Source organism: Antechinus flavipes, chromosome 5, assembly GCF_016432865.1.
Source record: "Antechinus flavipes isolate AdamAnt ecotype Samford, QLD, Australia chromosome 5, AdamAnt_v2, whole genome shotgun sequence".
NCBI lineage: Eukaryota > Metazoa > Chordata > Mammalia > Dasyuromorphia > Dasyuridae > Antechinus > Antechinus flavipes.
The window spans coordinates 53,434,812-53,456,375 of NC_067402.1; the positions used below are offsets into that span (position 1 = coordinate 53,434,812).

General features: G+C 36.9%; 1 protein-coding gene across 1 annotated transcript in view; it reads left to right on the forward strand.

Annotated features, from left to right (window-relative positions):
• Positions 1 to 7,928: 7,928 nt before the first annotated feature.
• Positions 7,929 to 21,564, forward strand: part of STAM (signal transducing adaptor molecule) — a 78,196-nt gene continuing 64,560 nt past the window's right edge. Inside the window, exon 1 of the mRNA XM_052000200.1 lies at positions 7,929 to 8,114. Coding sequence (XP_051856160.1) covers positions 8,075 to 8,114 — 40 coding nt within the window. The 5' untranslated portion in view covers positions 7,929 to 8,074. The remainder of the gene's footprint in view (positions 8,115 to 21,564) is intronic.

A 21,564-nucleotide genomic window follows, 5' to 3' on the forward strand; every position in this document is an offset into this window, starting at 1 on the left:
CAATGAGTAAAGGTGTGAACACAAGCCTTGTATTAATTAGTTCTACTTAGTACCTTGTTTCAGGTTCTGCCCAAAACATCTTCTTGTAAGATTAGATCAACTCTAAGGATTCCAACATCTCCCCCTGTCTTTTGTTTTAAAACATAGGGGGTTTCTGAGGGGGTACACATAAATCCATCAATATGGGCCAGAACTTTGTAACAGATATACATGGTATACATAAATCCATCAATATGGGAGGCATTATACATAATTTACATAAGCACATAGCAATATAACACAGGCTAGTAGTAATGTAACAAATAACATGAATCATCCTGAAAATTTACACATGTCCATAAGTCCTAGAAACAGTCCAATAGGATTCCATTGTCCATTAGTTCATGTGCCAGGAATCTAATAATTCCTGTAAGCTCTGAAGTACTGCAAAAAGTCTCATCAACAATTTTTCATCTCAGGGAACCCAATGATTCTTGCTGGTTTTTCAGGAACTGAAATAGTTTCATCTTGTGTTAGGAAATCCAATGATTTCTGAAGATTTTAAGAGTCCTTTTGACAGTCTCATTGTCAGCCATCTGATTCTTTCTTCATCTATGGAAATATAAGCAGATCCTCTTCCCCAAGCAGTTAACCTAATTCCCTTCTATTTACCAAATTTGGGATTTCTCCTCATCATCTGGTAATTACATTGGAGCTGTTTGCACTGGATATTGCCTTGTTGTCTTAAAAGGCCTGTATTCTTCCCAACTGTAATCCTGATTGCTTTTCTGTTGTCTGTATTCTTCCCAACTGTAATCCTGATTGCTTTTCTGTTGGTTGATGACATCAGAGTTACAACAGCTCCTGTTTGCCTATTGCGTTGGGCTTGAATCCTACATAATTCATGAAACTCTGAAAGCCACAATAAATTTTGTCCCGATTCAAGACATGTTTTAGCGATGGATTTCCAGTCATTCGGGGTTAAGATTTCATAAGACAAATTATCCAGTAACATCTTCACATAAGATGATGTAGCCCCATAAAGAGTGCAACCCTTTTTCAAATCTTTAATTTTTCCCAAATTAAAAGGAGTGTATTTTCTCTCTTTTTGACCTGAGGAGTTGAGCTCTTCAATCACAGGATATGCATTTATAAAATCAGATATATCTTTTCCTTCATTTTTTGCTTTAATTAATGCTTTTTCTAATCTTGTCAAATTCTGCTTTACAGGAGAAGCTGACTGTGTTTCTGTCTCTCTCCCTCCCCCTTGTTCCACCCATGAAGGGTTAATTGCGGGGGGAGGGTCATGAGATGTGGAATCACCTAATTCCTCCTGCTGTGAAGTATCATACTCAGAATTGTAATTAACTCCATTCTCATCTGATTCGTCCTCCTTTTCACCTAGTAAAGTTGGCACTTCTTCCTCCTGTACTTTCCTTTTCATCATTCTATCATTTAAATAACTTCTTATAGCCAATTGTATTACATTATATGTATTAATTATGTCTTTGGAAATTGAGTCAGGTCCATTTCTATTATAAAAAAGATCCTCTCTTTCTAATGTCCACTGCATTGAGTTTGAATTAGATCTGTAGCATTCACCCAGTTTTTCTCCAATTAACTTCCATTCATCTAAATCTAATTCCTTTTCTGTAGAAAACCAAGGACATATGTACTTATCTTCTGCCTCCAACCAAGACAGAACAGTACAAAGTACTTATTTGTAGCCAAAATTTTTGAAAACCCACCATACAATGTGATAAAACAATGGAATATAATGTTAGTGGAGGAAAAGAGTTTATAGGCCAGTAATATAATGGAATTTTAAAATGCTATTATTGTAAAATCAACACATAAAACATCCCGAATTCACTCTGAAGTTTTAGCATTTATTTTTATGATTTTGTTCATATTGAAATGAGCCATAAGGTACCTTTTAGTAGTGAAGAGTTAACTATTGAAACAAAACAAACCTATAATTAAATGCCGAAATGAAAGATATGGAGTTAATCAGCGCCATAATTCAAAAAAGATAGACATCTAGTGTAGTAGGAAAAATACTTTTGAAGGAAATAGAACTTTCATGAGGCATTAATGTAAGCTTTAGATGCTTAGAAGATAGGGCAAGGTATTCTAAGTCAAAAGGAAAAAAAATAAACAAAAGCTTGGAATCAAGATTGAATATGTGGTATTCAGGATCAGTAAGGAGTCTTTGGTTGGGACAGAAGGTGGTATTAAGGAACAGTGAGGTAAAATTGGACGGGTAAATTAGGGCCAGAGCATGGAGAATATCTCACACCAGACTCAGAAAATGAAGCTTTATTTTATCCTATTTTTCGAGCAAGAAAATGATGTGACAAAATCCATATTTTCAGGGAAAAATTAATTGTAGCAGTGTAAAGGATATATATTTGTTCCCTTTTTTTTTTTAAATAGGATACATCATAGTATTTTAAATAGTACATTCTCTCAATGCATTTAAAAGTTTCACTCATTTAAAAATGAATTTTTACAAATTTTTAAGAGTACCTCATACAAAATGAGGACTACTTATATTTTGTAACATAAGGAAAACTTGTCACTGTGGTAATTTGCATTTTATTTTAAATCCATTTTATGTTCATTATGCATTTCACACTTGTAAATTTTCATGCTTCTAACTTACATTTTATATAGCACCTTAATACTTACAAAGCAATTTCCTCCCAACAATCCTATGAAATAGGAAGAGCAAGAGAATTTCTAGTTTGATCATTCATTGTGTCTTACTCTCTCCTGACCTCATTTGGGTTTTTCTCAGCAATGATGTAAAGTGATTGGCCTTTTCCTTCTGCAGCTCCTTTTATAGATGAGGAACTGAGGTAAACAGGATGAAGTGACTTGACCAGGGTCACTCAATATGTGAGAACAGCTTTGAACTCAGGAAGATGAGTCTTTGACTTCAGGCCTGGTACTCTATCCATTAAATCACCTAGCTTCACAAATAAACATTTTCCAGATGTGGAAACTAAGACTCTGAGAAGTTCAATGATTTGGATCATTAGCATAATAAGCATCTTTGCTCCATTTCTCCCCTGGGATGTATGGAGTGTTCTGCATCCTTGATTGAAGCCTTATCAGCCCTTTTCAGGGCTGCTCATGTACCTTTTGTCCACTTGTTACTCAGCTGAGCAGATGGGCTAATCCGTGGACCAGGACTTAAGTGAATTAAGAAGGGTGTCTACTCTAAATTTGAGTAGACTTCCCCCAAGAGAATGGGCAGATAAGAACAAGCCTATGAAGGGGTTTGGCGAAGCAGGTGCTGTGGAGCACTCATTGAGAATGTCAGGGTCATAGACTGCATCCTGGGCCACTGCCACTTGCCTTACCATTGGATTTCAATGATTCTGGAAGAAAGAGTGAAGCTAACTGAGGAGTCTGTCAAACTCTGACTCACTTACATTCAATTCAGGAGCAAGTGATGTTCCTAACAATAGCATTTCTCTTCTGAAAGGGCAATTAGCATTCTTATCTAAAAGAAATAATAATAAACTAACAAGCTTAAGGTTTTTCTATGTTGATATTTCTAACAAAGTATTATACAATACTTAAAATAACAAAGTATTCTGATCCACATGTATTTATTTGCCTGATTCTGATTTTCTTAAGAGTAGATAACTTTTTTTTTTTATTCAGGTACAATATAGTGGTATCACATTTTAAATATACTGTCTTATAAGCATTTAATATGTATGTATAAGCAAGCATTGAATGAAATAATTTGTATATCTATTTACAGGCATTGCTGTGAACCTACAAGTTCATAAGATTCCATAGTTGGAAGGCTCATCCAATCCAATCCTTCATTTTATGGACGATGAAAATGAGCCAAAGTAGGGATCTGCCCAAAGTTATACTAGTGGTTAAGGAACAGTTGAAATATCCAATATTAGAAAGTAGTTTAAGCAGTAGGATGAACATTTATGACAGGTTTTATGCATTTTCAGTTTTTGACACTATTGATATTTTAAACAAGAACACCTAGTCCATTTACTGCTTCCCACTCCCGCGGTAGGGATTATTTTATTTTGTACTATTTATAAGCAAAATCTCTTAGCTGGTATTTTGAGAATCTGGATTTTCTGGTATATGCCTACTCCCACAAATTTGAAATTGATACACTATTCTTATTGCTATATTCACATACTCAGATATATTCCATGTAGTATTAAAAGTCAACATATTTTGATTATTGTGAGAGTAGTTAATAAGTGAACTCAGCTATAAATGCCACACAGATTTTTGTCAAATTACTTTTTAGAAATCTAAATATTGGATGACAAGAATGTTATAATTTTTCTGAATTCTCTAGACTTTCATTTAAATAATTCTGAACTTTCTTATGTGTAGTCCAAAATTCTTAATAATACATGGTATATTAACTTTTATAAATACATTAACTTTCTTGGAAATAGATAATGGTTAACAAAATGAATATTCTTTACTGTTTGATTTACAAAGCTCCCATGTCATACTTAACATACACCCATGATGATCAAGGCTTAAACAATCTGGTCACCAGATTCCTGTTGGCAACTGAAGAGTTCTATCTCATTATTTTGGTATGAAACAAGACCAGATGCTTTTTCCTAAGTGCTTGGCTCTTTCATAAGGCCATATTGATAGTATGCCTCAGGCACTGCCCAGTGCTGGAGCTGGATATATAGTAATTAACCTGAGCAATTAAAAATAGGTTCCTTTGAAAAGAACTCTAATCAGTTTCAAACCCATCATCTGTAACACTTAAGTAAAATTTTGTGGTTTAGATAACATGTATAAGACTTGGGAGGTAGGACAGTCATAGTAGGAGGAGCCAACCATTTGTGCTGAATAATCTACATTTTTTCAAGCACTGATAATAGCTGGCTGTTTCTTTTGCTAAGTTTTGCAATGTTTATGAGCAAAATGTAAATCATTAATCTATGTTAAATACCTATGAAGTTGGATAAACAGAATCTGAAATACTTAGGGGAGGATGGAAACACAGTTTAATTAAGAAAGCTCCAGAATAGAAATTTCTTGAGCAGGAACTGTTTTATGTTTAAGACCCTTATTATCTAACACAATACCTAAGGAGTAGTAAATACTTAATAAATGTTGGTTGATTAATATTGGTCCTTCACTTTGGAGAATTTACAGTAAAGTGGAGATTTATTCTTTTATCCCTTGTATGCCTTCAAAAGAATGTAAGTTTCATGAGGGCAGACAATTTCACTTTTCATCTTTTATCCCCAAAGCCAGTGCCTTGATGAAGCATTTTTTAATTGAAATAAATTAAATAACCAGATCAATGTAAAGCATAATATTACATGTAGTCAAGAATCCTGAGTTCAAAATTTCAATCTCTGACACTAACAAAGCACTGTGATCAATTAATCAATTAGAATGATTTCCTGTATTTTAAATGAACAAATTTTAAAATAAATTATGGTATATCAATGTCACGATATACCATTGGGTTGGGAGGAGTAAAGAGATAGTTTTAAGGAGATTGAGAAAGACTGATGATATAAACTGATGTAGTAAAATAAGCAGAACCAGAAAAGTTTTCTTATAACACCAATATTTAAAAAACAAAACAAAACAAAAAAAAAACCCTCTTTCTGATCAATGCAACAACCAATTATTATTCCAGAGCAATGATGGATATTGATCACTTCACAACAATGAAATGAATTAACAGGCAAAATGAGAAATATTTTAAAACCTGGCCAAGATAGTCACTTGTTTAACTTATCTTATTTTCCCTCCAGGGTGTGAGGGTGAGAACAAAAGCATAACTGATTTTATAACTTATTTTTAAAATGAGATAAGGTTGGAGTAGATTATTTGAGGTAACTTCCAATTCTAAATCTATGATCTTGTAAATCAATGTCATAAAACAGGTATGTGAACTAAGGGGGGGAGGGATGTTTTTCTTATTGGCTGATTTCTAGTATTTTTTTAAAAGCAAAACCCCTCTAATTTACTTAAGTATGGAATGGAGCTTTTTCTAGAAATATGTGAAACTGCATTTTACACTGCTTTTTTCTTTGCTCAAGAACTTCAATGGCTCAATACTAGTTTATTTATGTGCTGGTACATTCTTCTGAGGATGACTTGTTGTGCCATGGGGTGAAAGCCATTATTTTGAATGTTCCCTTTATCCTAAGAACATTTCAGTGACTTTACTAGCCCTCCAGATAGAGGCAGTTACTTCTGAAATTAGAGTGGAGGACATGTCAAGAAATAAGTGACACTATCACATAATTTTTCCCTCCTCTGAAACTCATATTTCTCTGTGATGTGGAGGTGAGGTTTTTCACAAGCATAGCAACAATGAGATAACATCTCTAATTCATATTTTATTCCAACAATAATGCCTCCTGGCCTCTATGATGCGTAGTTCTAATAAAAGACTTTTTCTTTTTTTTTCTTTTTTTTTTTTTGCTGAGGCAATTGGGATTAAGTGACTTGTCCAGGGTCACACAGTCAGTGTGTTAAGTATATGAGGCCAAATTTGAACTTAGGTCCTCCTAATTTCAGGGCTGGTGCTCTACCCACACCAGGGATCCTCAAACTTTTTAAAAAGGGGGCCAGTTCACTGTCCCTCAGACTGTTGGAGGGGCGGACTATAGTAAAAACAAAAACTGTTTTGTGGGCCTTTAAATAAACTTCATAGCCCTAGGTGAGGTGGGGGGGATAAAAGTCCTCAGCTGCGGCATCCGGGTCGGGGGTCTTAGGTTGAGGACCCCTGCACTACACCAACTAGCTTCCCCATGAGTTTTTATTTTCAAAGCTCCCCCAGAACTCCGTTTCTTTGACTCAACTCCTTTTTTTCTTAATTGACTCAACTATTAATTCTCTGTGTGGTACTTTGGTCTCCTTCTGGAAGTAAAATTCTTACTCTTTTTGTTTTCGTAATTGTGTGTGTGCGTGTGTGTTTTGGTAGAGTCAATGGAACCTTTTTCAGAACGGTTTTAAAGGAATAAAACGCAATGCCCGAGACTGAAAATTAGGCCGATAAAAGTGGGGAAGACCTACAAACGTCCCAATTTTGCCTCAGGGACACTTTTAAGTCGGTCTGGCTAAATCACTCCATCTCAGCCTCACTTTGCTAAAATGGGAATAAAAGTATGTAGACTACGGAGTTTGGAGAGGATAAACTAAATGTAAAATAGTTTTGTAGGCATTAAAGATCCATATCAAGATAATACCTAGATAATAATACGTTAGTGATAATCTCATTCATTTAGATTTTTGCAAACATAAGTTCGTTTGACCCTCAAAGCGAAGCCGGGAGGCAGGCGCAGTTAGGAGTCCCATTTTTCAGAGAAGGAAACTGAGGCAGATGGCAGCCGCGTGACTCGCGAGATAGTGTCAGGACCCTGCGTCCAAAGCTCGATTTGAATTGTTTTCAGTCAGGTACGACTACTTCTTAGATTCGAGCGAGGCGGCTAGTTCTGCGCCGTTCCCTCAGCACGCTGTCCGCGCCCTACAAGGTCGTCCCATTGAATTCGGGATCTCCGGTGGAACAGCGGTCGGGGAATCGGGCTTCGACCTCCCGCCTCAGAGGAGATGAGGTCGCAAGAAACGGCCGTCGGGGCCGTAGGTCTCAGCAGGTCGGAAACCCTAAAACCCGAACCAGCCCGGTAGCCGGTCCTCTTGTACTTTCTCCGCTGGGCTGGGAGCGTACCCGCGTGGACCAGCTGTCCGCGACGCGCCTGGAGGACCTCGCTCTCCTGGGAGCCGGCTCCCACGCCAAAGGAGAAAAATACAGATTACGTTCACGGTCAAGGACGGTTGTTTAAAAATAAGCTGAGAGAGTCGGTCAGTGGAAATTTTTTTCCGAGCTGAGATTGGGAGCCGGCAGCGCGTGGGCAACCCCACCTCCCGACATGCCTCGCAGCCAAGGCCCCCTGCCTCCCTACTGCCCTCGTCGCTCCTCCCCATCCGCGCCTCCCCTCTGGGCCCTTGCTACCTCCACCGCGGTCGCCTTCGCCGGGGGAGAGCCAAGGAAGCAGAGGAGGCGCTCACCGTGTCCGGGCGTCTCCGGGGAGGCGCCGGTGCCGCGGAGATGCCTCTCTTTGCCACCAACCCCTTCGACCAGGATGTGGGTAAGAGTCTCCAAGACCGCCCTCGGACCCCGGCGCCGGGCCCTAAGCCCCGGCCTCCGGCCCCCGCAGCTGTCACCGGGTCCCGGGCGGGGCGGGGGGCGGCGGCCTATCCCCAGCGCCCGGGCCTGGCGCGCACCGCGGAGCTGCTCCCGGCCTAGGGAGGAACCGCTTTTTGGGCGAGTGTAGACGGCCCCGGGGGCTCGAAAGTTGCTGCTTCTAGTCTCGAGAAGGGTGCCGGGAAAGGCTTTCTTTTATCGTTTATCTCTTATTTACCTTTGTGTCCTTCATCTCCTTCCCTCTGGGAGCTCCTGGAGATCTGGGACCATGTCATTGCTTTCTCCGGATTCCACCGCCTGGGACAATGACTGGCGTATCCTAGGCGCCTAATCAGTGCTTACTGACTAAATGGGTTGGGCTCCTGGCGTTTTAGGCTTGGGAAATCGCGTTGGGAAGGGGGCTTTCGGATCCTGACACTATCCCATAGAACCGTCCGTCTTATTCGTTTCTTTGTTTGTTTGTGATTTATTAAGCGCCTGCTGTGTGCTGGATATTGTGCTTAGCGCCGGGGGTACAGATGGAGGCAAGACAGCCTCGGACTCTTACAGCGCAACGGGGGAGATGACATGCAAACAAATACATACGAAACAAGATAAATCTATCAACGAACATTTCTATAACAGGTGTTTACTGTTCTTTGTCAGGCTCTTCGTTAATCGACCGGGGTACAAAAAGAGGCAAAAGATGGGCCCTGCATTAATTTGCAGTCTAATGGGGATAAATAGTATGCCCATGAATATATGCAAAATGAACTATATGCAGGATAAATGGGAGATAATTAGAAGAGGGAAGGCACTAGAATTTAAGGCTTCCTGTTAAGGTGAGGTTTTGGTTGGGATTTAATAAAAAAAAGTCTGGGAAGTGAGTGGTCAGCAGAGAAAGGACAGCATTCCAGACCTGAGGGACAGCCCCAGGAAATAAAAAAACATGAGGAAAAGTCTGTGTAGAGCTAGCAAGATAGGACTTGAGAGTTAGGAATTAGATTGAGAAAGCTTCTGGAAGGTAGAACTAGGCAAGATGGGAATTGAGAGTTAGGAATTAGATTGAAAGCTTCTGGTAGGTCGGGACTTCTGCCTCTTTGTATACCCAGTGCTCTTAGCACAATGCCTGGCACGTAGTGGTTGATAAATATATGTTGATATATAGATTGTAATTTGTGTTTGACCATGGTTAATTACTTACCTTAGCCTATTTCCTTATCTGTCAAGTAGGGATACTCTTATTGGGAAAGAATTAACATTAAGGAAAAGCTTCTTGCACAAAGTGGAATTTTAACTGTAGCTTCAGGAAAGCCAGAAGGCAAAGAAGAGGACTAGAGCATTCCTTGGCATGGGGAGCCAGCCTGTGAAAATGCAGGGTTTCTGGGGATAATATCATGTAGCATATATAGGACCTTATAAAGTGTACAAAACCTATTAAGGACCTTATTTTATTTTGTCTTCATGACAACCCTAAGCAAGGTAGGGGCTATTACTACCCCCATTCCACAGATGACAAAACTGAGGCACAGAGACATGCTTGTCAGTGGTCACATAGCTAAGGAGTGTCTAAAGAAAGATTCAAACTCAGCATTGTTTTAAGAACAGCCAGGAAGCCTGAGTCACTGGATAGAAGATGTGGATAGGAATAAGGTGTAAGAAGACAGGGAAGATAGGAAGAGCTTAGTTTATGAAGAGCTTTAAAAGCCAATAGGAAGATTTTTATATGCCATCTCTTCTTGGAGGCTGTTGTAATTTTATTGAACATCAGTGACATTGTCAGACCAAGTAAGCTTGAATAAATGCCTTCTAAATGTCAGTTAATTTGTTGCTTTTTTATTACTTAAGAACCCAAATATGATAGAGGGACTTTGGAACAGATGATAGCAGAAATAAAGGCAGATGGGTAGTAATTTGGGGGTAGAAGCTCAGACCGTGAAAGTGTTGTACCTTTGATAGGAGATCAGTAGAGAAGATCTTTTATGTTGGGGAGTCTGAAACGTGCTCATTTTTGTGTTATTGTGTGGGTGATCTTTCATTGTTGCTAGCAGCTCTGCTAGTTCTCTGGAAGAGAGTTTATAGTCTGATTTGGGAATGCCTTTGATAACTACACTTTGCACATAATTTCTCTGTGAGGGAACAGAAACAATACTAATATAATGACAGCAATCCTATAAGATAGAGTTGGATATTGCAATACAAAAAGTTAGATGTAAGGAAGAGGTTTGTGGTTCTTTGATGAAACTATAAAATACAGTTATTTTATAAAGGACTTTAATGTTATACTCTGTACCTCTGTAGATTTTAGGTGTTGAATTTTATTAAATTCCTTGTAGCTATATAAATACCCTTATAGGGTAGTAGTTCATATAAGGAGGGTTCAATTTTAAATTTTGAACTAATTTTCTACTCATCTTGATTTTAAGCAGCTACTTGATGATGCTTATCAAGCTTATCAAGAGTCTAGTGGACTCTTGAGAACTATAGGTACCATGTTTCCCTGATAATAAGACACTTGTCTTATTAATTTTTTTGGACAGAAAAACACCAGAGGGCTTATTTTCGGGGGAGGACTTATTTTAGAGGAATATTACACAGTAAGGGGAGGGCTTATTTTCGGGATAGGTCTTATTATTGGGGAAACACGGTATGAAAAAGTTACATGACTGAAGACCTACATTATTAACTACAGGCTTAATTTTTCAGTTATCAGTAGTGACCTTTGGGGAAAAGCCTTTGAAGAAGTTATCCACTTTGTCAAATGATATTTATTTTGGTCTTGGCACTGTGCTAAACTCTGGGGAAATTAGGGAATAAAAACACCAGTCCCTTCTCTCTAACGAATGAAGACAACACCTAAAAAGAAACCAAAAAGCAAAGAAATGGGGGGATGGGGTAGGAAATTTCTGTCCTTCCTTATCTCCAAGATTTGGGTGAAGCTCTCCATTGTCCACATCAGAAGGAGAAAAGGGATGTGTGCCAAAAATTCATTGAGTAGTGGAAGTGTCACGATCAGGTCTGTTCTTAGGAAAAACCATTATAACAGGTAAATGGAAGATTACCTTGGAGAGAGTCTTTTGTCTGGGAGACCATCCAGTAGGCTGTTGCAGTAGTCCAGTGGGAAGTGATGAAGGCCTACTCCAGGGTAGTAGCAGTATTGGAGGAGAGAAGGAGACCTGTTGGAAAGATCTTTGGAAGGTAAAACTGACAGGCTTTGGCCATGGATTGGATTGGGGGGAGGAGGAGGTGTAGATAAGGTCTGAAAGACAGTTAAAGAGTCAGGAATGGTACCAAGGTGTCTCATGCAGACCTAGGAGAATGAAAGCATGTTCTTTTCAGTAATAATAGGGAGGTTAGAAAGAGGGGCTAGTGAGGTTGAAGAAAAAGATAATAGGTTCCGTTTTGGACACGTTGAATTTAAGATGTCCACTGAACAATCCAGTTGGAAATGTCTAACAGAGAGTTGGAAATGTGAGACTGGAGGTCAGCAGGGAAATTAGGGCTAGATAAATAGATTTAAAATCATCAGCATGGAGATAATAATTGAATCCATGGGAGCTGATAAGATGATCAAGTGAAATAGAATAGAAGAAGAAGAGAAGAGGGCCTGTTGAAAATCTGGACTTAGCAGGCAGGATATGAATGAATGAAGATCCAGGAGAGAATGAAGAGGAGTTTTCACATAGCAGGAGGAAAACTAGGAGGGAGTAGTGTTATGAAAAATCTTGAGTGAAGAGAGGATCAAAAGGAGAGATTGATCAACAAAAGTTAAGTAATCCAAAAAAGATCCTAGAGGCAGAAAGCCTGTCTAAGTAGAGAATCAGGTTATTTGACTCAGAATTAGTAAATAATTCTATTACACCACAAACTGTGGTCAATTAACGAGTATTATTTTAATATTTTTCCTTTGTATAGTACTATTCTAGGCAATATAAGTGTGAAATACAGTTCTGTTTTATATTTTATAATAAAAGTTTGTCAGGTAAGCCTCCTGTTCTTAACTGTCAAGAATCCAGCATCTCTTTATTTCTTATTCATTTGTGTAAGGATTTAGTGAAATTAAACTCCCTCCAGTGGGAAATGCCTCATGGAGAACTGAGACATTTGGTGACTTGATCTTGGTCACACACATAGCTCATATGTGTTAGAGGCATTTGACAAACTCCCTGACTCCATGGATTTATATGTTAGAATTGATATCCATAGATTTAAATACTGGAAGAAATCCTGAGATCAGAGATCATGCAGAAGTTGGAACCATGGCACTCTGTCAGCCCCTAAGATTGGTTTTTTACATTTTTAAATGCAATAAAGCCTTGTTTAAATGGGTTTAAAAAAATTAATTTGGCTGTCCTCAGGTTGTTTGCTGATCCCTTCATCCAATCTATTTGTTCTGCCTATATGTACCTGAGATCTAGGGAAGTTAAGAGTCTTTCCAAAATCATACAAATAGAAAGTGGCAAAGTGGGTTTCTGAGCCTTGGTCTTCTCACTCCATATCCAACACTTTTTACTATAATATGCTGTGTATGCTTTGAGATTTTTCACAAATTGAAAATACATAAAAAAATTTTTGGAATGTATTTTGTGAAATTCACTTTCAAGAAGCAATTGTTTTAGCTTTAGCTTTTGAGGAAAAGTAACATTTTCTGAGAAATGCTTTGAAATATGTATTGAAATAGGACTTATTTCAAAGAAGAGGCTTATTGTTAATTGAGCACTAAATTTAGAGCTTTATAGAATATACTTAAAAGTTCTTGCTCCCCAAGTTGCCTGTATGTCTCTTCCTTTTGAAAAAGGATCATAACATCAAGGTGATGTCATGACTTGCAAATAAATTGAATTGAAGTGAGGGAAGGCTGTACAAAGTCACCAGCCTCATTTTTTCCTCCAAAGTCTTCTAAGTCCAGTGACAAGAAAAAAATCAGGATGATTAGAGATGACCTTAGATACAGTGAGACCTTTTTCAGCTAAGTCTCAGTTTGACTGAAGCATTGCCCAATCAATGATTAAGACTAGGTAAGAACAGAATCAGAGTATGCATGAAGGTTTATATTCTAAAGCTACATTGGCATTTTCTTATACTTTCCCTAGTATTTATTCACAAAGTATAAGAATAGAAAATAGGGAAGATGATGAGATCATCCCATTATAAAGATGGACTCAAGTGTTATCATATTACAAAATACTATGGTTTGTAATAAGAGTATTTTAGGGGATTTACCAAGAGATCACTATTTTGTTTTCTATTGGTAAAGAAATTAAACCAGCAATAGTATATATTCCAAAGAGTCAGTTTAGAATAGTATTTAGAGGACCAAGCTATAGGACAGAGAATTGGCTTCAGATACTGCCTCTTGGCACATACTAGCTGAGTGATCAGCAGCAAGTCATTTGATCATTCCTTGTAACCAGGCAACTCTTTTAAAACTCTAGATTGTGAAACAGTTGTCTTTGTTTTTTTAGATTCTTAGTGAGGATTTTCTGAGAGTTCCCTGTACTGATGAAATCAAGAAAGAATTTTGTTTTTGGTCACAGGACTGTCTCCTTACCCCTTTCTCTTCCAAAAAAGAAAATTGTATTCAATTTAACAAATGTTTATTGAATGCCTACCATGTCTGAGGCACTGGGGATTAAAAAAAAAAAAAAAAACAATCCTTTCCTTTAGGGAGCTTATTGGGGAGAAACAATAGGCATTTGGAAAACTGAAAACATGTGTCTACGACTTTTTTGGGGAGAGGACAATAACAACTGTAGAAATGGTTTTGGACTTATGTAGCATTTGAGCTGAGCTTTGAAGAAGATACAAATTCTCTGTGATTTGAGGAGAAAGCAGAGATGATATGTCATGTGAATAGCAAGCAAACTTGTGTGGCTGTATTTCGGAGTGCATGTAAAACAGATATGTGGAACCAGGTTAGTTACTACCAAGATAGTTAAATACAGTATATGATAGTTTGGGAGTTTGGGGATCAGGCAAGACTTCATGTTGAAGATGGTGCTTGATCTGTGCTTTAGGAATGAGGGGGACTCAAAGGCAGAAATGAGAAGGGAATATATAGGTTTGTGGACAGCCAGATCAAAGATATGGAGAGAGATGATAAATCGAGTTTGGGGTGTGAGACCAGTTTGTCTGTATTGCAATTTTAGAGAGGAAATAGAGAGGCTGGGAAGATAGTTGGGGAAAGCAAAATAGAGGAGTTTATATTTTATTATATAGAGAATTGAAAAGCCGTTGTTGGTGATTGAGTAAGGTAATCACTTAAAGAATCTTTGGCAGCAATTCATAGAATGGGTTGAAGTGAAGAGATTTGAGGTCTTTATTCAGTAGGCCTAAATTAAGATGGTGGCTTTAGGACTAGAGAGGATTTGCATTGGAGACATATTATAAAAGTAGAAAAGGAAAGATTTGGCAATTGATTGAATATGTAGAGTGAGGAAGAGTTACAAGTTGAAGATAATGCTGAGTTTGCAAACATGGGATATGACGATGCCTTTGAAAGAAATATACAGTTGGCAGGGTTTGGGGGGAAAGATGAGTTCAGCTTTTTATATGATCAGTTTATGATGTCTTCAGGAAATACAGTTTGAAATGTCTGTCCAATTCCTGGAATTGAAGCTTAGAGGAGAGATTGGGGCTAAAAAAAAGTGCATTATTATGTTACTGATAACTATATATCTTTTAAAAAAATCCATATTAGAAAATGAGACAGAAGGAGGAAGAGGTGGGAAGATAGGGAAGGGGAAAAGGGAGGAAGGGAATAAGTTAGGGAGCAAATTCCTTGCTCAATGGGGTTGAAAACTATGAATTTGTAATGTAACTAGTAAATATGGTTGTGAGTTAGAGCTGAGGAAGGCACAGGGTGGGAATAAACCAGTTCTCTGGGGTTTAGCAAAAGAAGAGGATCATTAGGACTAGAAAGTGAGAGATTTGAGAGCACAGAATAGTATAGAGTTACATGGCTAACTAATGTTGAGATTTAAGGAGGAACTAAAATGAAGTCAGGTCTTGTGTTCTGGAAAAATGATGGTGATAGAAGGATAGAATGAAGGTATAAGCCATGAGATTTAATACATTTTATTTGGTGTATTATTTATATGCATTTATACACATACACACACATTTATATGAAAGTACTTAGACTCCTAAGTCTAAGTCTAAGAACATGCTTCCTATAAGCTTTATGATGTACAGGCTAATGTGTTCAAGTGAAAGAAGTTTGCTATAATCTAGTTGAGGAGATAAGGCTAACAAGAAAAATAATTTTATTTATAAGTTGTAGAGTGTTAGTAAAAAAAGGACTTAAAGTGCTTATTTGGAACTGTGCTCAAAAAGTTATCAAATTGTGTATATACCCTTTGATCCAGCCATGTTTCTACTGGGATCATATCCCAAAGAGATCTTAAAGGCGGGAAAGGGAGACCCACATGTGCAAAAATGTTTGTAGCAGCCCTTTGTGTAGTGGCCAGAAACTGGAAACTGATTGGATGCCCGTCAATTGGAGAATGGCTAAATAAATTATGGTACATGAATGTTAATGGAATATTATTGTTCTGTAAGAAATGACCAGCAGGATGATTTCAGAGAGGCTTGGGGAGACTTACATGAATTGATGCTACGTGAAATGAACAGAACCAGGAGATCATTGTACACGGCACCAAGAAGATTGTACGATGGACATGGCTCTCTTCAATAGTGAGATGATTCAAACCAGTTCCAGTTGTTCAGTGGTGAAGAGAACCATCTACACCCAGAGAGAGGACTGTGGTCTCTGTTGTTATTTGCTTGCATTTTGTTTTCTTTCTCAGTTTTTTTTTCCTTCTTGATCTGATTTTTCTTGTGCAGCAAGATAACTATGTCTATACATACATTGGATTTAACATATATTGTAACATATTTAACATGTATTGGACTACTTGCCATCTAGGGGAGGTGGGAGGGGAAGGAAGGACTTATTCTTAAATGATAGGCAGGTTCTATTTAGGGGGAATGGAGTATGAAGAAGGAAGTACCTAACAATAGGAATTATTACTCTGAATGTAAATTTATAGTATATCATCTTCTAGGAAAAGCTAAGTTAAAGCCTTTCCTGATCCTGTCAACTATTAGTACTTTCTATTTCCTCAGATAATCTGAATTGTCATTTGTTTGGTTCACTGCACATCTTGTATTGTATCTGTCCCTATATTATTCCTCTAGTGAATGTGAGTTTCATGAAATCAGTGACTATTTCATTTTTGTCTTTGTATCCCCAAGGCCAAGCATGGTGCAGTTATATAGAAAATGCTTACTATTTGTTAAATTGACTTAAAAAATGAGGAAGCCAGAAGTGTCAAATACAAGAGAAATTTAAGAAGGATAGGAACTGAAGGCATTGATTTGACAGTCAAGAAATCATCATTACTCTTACTCTAGGCATCTTAATAAATTTAAACTTTATTTTTCACTTTCATTGGGCTATTTTTTGGTATCGCTTTCATATGTGTAACTTAGCTATTTAGAGAGCTAGCCACCTCAAAATTTTAATAGCCTTTTCTCAGTTCTCATTAGTGCTTCTATTTTAGGCAGTAAAGCTAGATTAGAAATGGTTTTGAAATGTACAAGTCAGTTTGCTTGGGTAAATTATTTAGTTTCAAAAGAATCTTGACTGTAAAATGAATAATTGTGATGCATTTTAAATTATTTTGAGAAAGTATTTAATATTATTCCAGCCTTATTTTTTGTCTTTTGTCTTTTCTATGTTAAAGTATAAATCAAATACAATATATGTATACATGTCCTTTTCTTTTCTTGTTTATTAGAATGTTATCTAGCAGTTTGTGTTCTAATTTAAAAAAAAATTTAAATTTATTTTTGATGTCTGAAAAAATCTGTTTTATTGTCACCTCCTATTTTACTTTCCTTGATAATGATTTCCTTGATATTACTGACAATAAGACGTTATTAAGTAGCTACTTAATAATATGGATCTAGAATTAGAAGCAAAACGGACTTTCTACTTATGCCTAATTTCCCAGTTTGATTAAATGCTTTCTTCACTTAATGCATAGACCAAGGAAAGTACCATCAAAGTTCTTGTTGCTATCAAATGGTTTAATATCAGAAACCAATATGGATTTACTAATGAAAATGAAATTAGGAAGTATTACCATCTAGTATTACCATTTGAGCTCCAAACTAGAGGAAAGGACCTAGTCCTTATTGTACTACAGGTCCTTTTCTTTGGTTTGGAGTTCAAGTCTCCTGTATTCCTGTGTGTATTTTCTGCCTATGTTAGAGAGATAAGACTACCTTGCAACTGTAATGCTTAGCACAAAGTAAGTACTTAATAAATGCTTCCTTACCTTCCCGCAATGTATTCCTGTATGACTAGACTCAGACAAAAGACATCAAATCATCATCAGGTCTTTTTTGCTTCTAGCAATCTAACATAGCTTGCATTACACTGGAAAAGCCTTTGCAAACCTAAGCTAATATCTAACCAGGCATCTGAGTAGGACTTTAGAAGAATAGGATCTTTAGCAGATCCTTTCCTTCCCCCAAAGGAAAAGAATAGAAATTACTCTTTAAAAAAATGAACTAACTACTTCAGCTAATTTCTTCTGAATTTTTCCATGCTAAGAGTCAAACCACCATGATCATACTTTTTAACAACGATGGATAAGCTCAGAAAAGAAGTCTGCTTACAGGTGAATGTACAATGACTTCAGGATGCCAGGACTGATTGTATAGATTTGAGTCATTTACAAAGAAGTGAAAATTGAGCCAATGGGAGCTGGTGAAGTCACTAGGAAAGAATAAAAGAAAAGAAGACGACCCAAGAGAAAGTGGGTAGAGTGTTGTTGGGCATGACTTGGATTATGAGCTAGTAAATGAGATTGAGAGGAATGGCCAAATGAGTAGGAAAAGAAACAATAAAGCAAGGTCCCAAAAATCCAACAGGAGAAAGTCTTCAGGAAAAAAGGGAAAGTCAGTAACATCAAATACTGCAGAGAGGTCAAGGAGGAGGAGGAGGATTGAGAAAAGACCATTAGATTTGGTCATTTGAAAATCAGGAATAACTTTAGAGAGAGCAATGCTAGTTTAGTGATGAGATTTGGAAGAGGTTGAGAATTAAGAGCAAAGGAAGTAGAAGTCAATGACTATAGAAGTTTGTGAAAGGGAGAAGAAAAACAGGAGTGTGTGTGTGCACATGCACTCATGTTTTAAACACATATATATTTAAAAAATATTTTTCCCTATTACTTAGATGTATATAAGAAAACTAAAAGTGCCTTCAACAGTTCAAACTACCTTGCTTTTCAGCTGTGGAAATTTTTTTTTTTAATTATGAGAATTCACACACACACACACACACACACACACACACACACACATCCATATATGTTATATAGAGAGTATATGTTTTTTTTAATTTTCTAAAATATTTTCTTTTTTATTATATAGCTTTTAATTTACAAGGTATATGCATGGGTAATTTTTCATCATTGATAGTTGCAAAACCTTTTGTTCCACTTTTTCCCCTTCTTCCCTCCAACCCCTTCCTCAGATGGCAGGTTAACCAATACATGTTAAGTATACATGTTAAAGTATAAATCAAATACAATATATGTATACATGTCCATATAGTTTACTGTATAAAAAGAATCGGATTTTGAAATAGTGTACAATTAGCCTGTGAAGGAAGTAAAAAATGCAGGCAGACAAAAATAGAGGGATTGGGAATTCTATGTAGTGGTTCATAGTCATCTCCCAGAGATTTTTCACTGGGTAAAGCTGATTCAATTCATTACTGTTCTATTGGAACTGATTTGGTTCATTTCATTGTTGAAGAGGGCCACATCCATCAGAATCGATCATCATATAGTATTGTTGTTGAAGTATATAATGATCTCCTGATCCTGCTCATTTCACTGAGCATCAGTTCATGTAAGTCATTCTAGGCCTTTCTGAAATCATCCTGCTGGTCATTTCTTACAGAGCAATAATATTCTATAATATTCATATACCACAGTTTATTCAGCCATTCTCCAATTGATGGGCATCCATTCAGTTTCCAGTTTCTGGCCACTCCAAAGCAGGCTGCTACAAACATTCTTGCACATGCAGGTCCCTTTCCCTTCTTTAAAATCTCTTTGGGATATAAGCCCAGTAGTAACACTGCTGGATCAAAGGGTATGCACAGTTTGATAATTTTTTGAGCATAGTTCCAAATTGCTCTCCAGAATGGCTGGATGTATTCACAGTTCCACCAACAATGTCTTAATGTCCCTGTTTTCCACATCCCCTCCAACATTCTGCATTATCTTTCCCTGTCATTCTAGCCAGTCTGACAGGTGGATAGTAGTATCTCAGACCTGTCTTAATTTGCATTTCTCTGATTAATAATGACTTGGAGCATTTTTTCATATTGCTAGAAATAATTTCAATTTCTATGTCTGAGAATTGTCTATTCATATCCTTTGACCATTTATTAATTGGAGAATGGCTTAATTTCTTCTAAATTAGAGTCAATTCTCTATATATTTTGGAAATGAGGCTTTTATCAGAACCTTTGATTATGTAAATGTTTTCCCAGTTTATTGTTTCCCTTCTAATCTTGTCTGCATTAGTTTTGTTTGTATAAAAACTTCAATTTGATATAATCAAAATTTTCTATCTTGTGATCAATAATGATCTCTAGTTCTTCTTTGGTCATAAATTCCCTCCTCTTCCACAGGTCTGAGAGGTAAACTATCCTATGTTCTTCTGATTTATTTATAATCTCATTCTTTATGCCTAGGTCATGATTTGGTGTAAGGTGTTAAGTGTGGGTCAATGTCTAGTGTCTGCCATATTAATTTCCAATTTTCCCAGCAATTTTTGTCAAACAGTGAGTTCTTATCCCAAAAGCTGGGGTCTTTGAGTTTGTCAAACACTAGATTATTAAAGTTATTGACTGTTTTGTCCTTTGAACCTAACCTGTTCCATTTATCAACTACTTTATTTCTTAGCTAATACCAAATGGTTTTGGTAACCACTGCTGTATATAATTTTAGATCTGGTACAGCTAGGCTACCTTCATTTGATTTTTTTTTTCATTAATTCCCTTGAAATTCTTGACATTTTGTTTTTCCATATGAACTCTGTTGTTATTTTTTCTAGGTCATTAAAATAGTTTTTTTAGGAGTCTGATTGGTATAGCGCTAAATAAATAGATTAGTTTAGGTAGTGTTGTCATTAATAAAGGTGACTTGCCCTATCCAAGAACATTTGATATTTTTTGTAGTTTTGCTCATATAGTTCCTGAGTTTCCCTTGGCAGATAGATTCCTAAATATTTTATACTATCGGTAGTTACTTTAAATGGAATTTCTCTTTGTAACTCTAAGTGTTAGATTTTTTTTTTAGTGATATATAAGAATGCTGATAACTTATGTGGGTTTATTTTGTATCCTGAAACTTTTCTAAAGGTGTAGATTATTTCTAATAGCTTTTTAGTAGAATCTCTGGAGTTCTCTAAGTATACCATATATCATCAGCAAAATTATCACTCTTTGCCTATTCTAATTCCTTTAATCTCTTTCTCAACTCTTATTGCCAAAGCTAGCATTTCTTTTTTTTTTTTAATTTTATTTTATTTAATAATAACTTTATATTGACAGAATCCATACCAGGGTAATTTTTTACAACATTATCCCTTGCACTCGCTTCTGTTTCGATTTTTCTTCTCCCTCCCTTCACCCCCTCCCCTAGATGGCAAGCAGTCCTATATATGTTAGATATGTTGCAGTATATCCTAGATACAATATATGTTTGCAGAACCAAACAGTTCTCTTGTTGCACAGGGAGAATTGGATTCAGAAGGTAAAAATAACCCGGGAAGAAAATCAAAAATGCAAATAGTTCATATTTGTTTCCCAGTGTTCTTTCTTTGGGTGTAGCTGCTTCTGTCCATCATTTATCCATTGAAACTCAGTTAGGTCTCTTTGTCAAAGAAATCCACTTCCATCAGAATACATCCTCATACAATATTGTTGTCGAAGTGTATAATGATCTCCTGGTTCTGCTCATTTCACTTAGCATCAGTTCATGTAAGTCTTTCCAAGCCTCTCTGTATTTATCCTGCTTGTCATTCCTTACAGAACAATAATATTCCATAACATTCATATACCACAATTTACCCAGCTATTCTCCAATTGATGGGCATCCATTCATTTTCCAGTTTTAGCCACTACAAACAGGGCTGCCACAAACATTTTGGCACATACAGGTCCCTTTCCCTTCTTTAGTATCTCTTTGGGGTATAAGCCCAATAGTCAAAGCTAGCATTTCTAATACAATATTAAATAGTAATGGTGATAGTGGGCAATCTTGTTTCACTCATGATCTTAATGAGAATGGTTCCAGTTTATCCCCATTATACATGATGCTTAC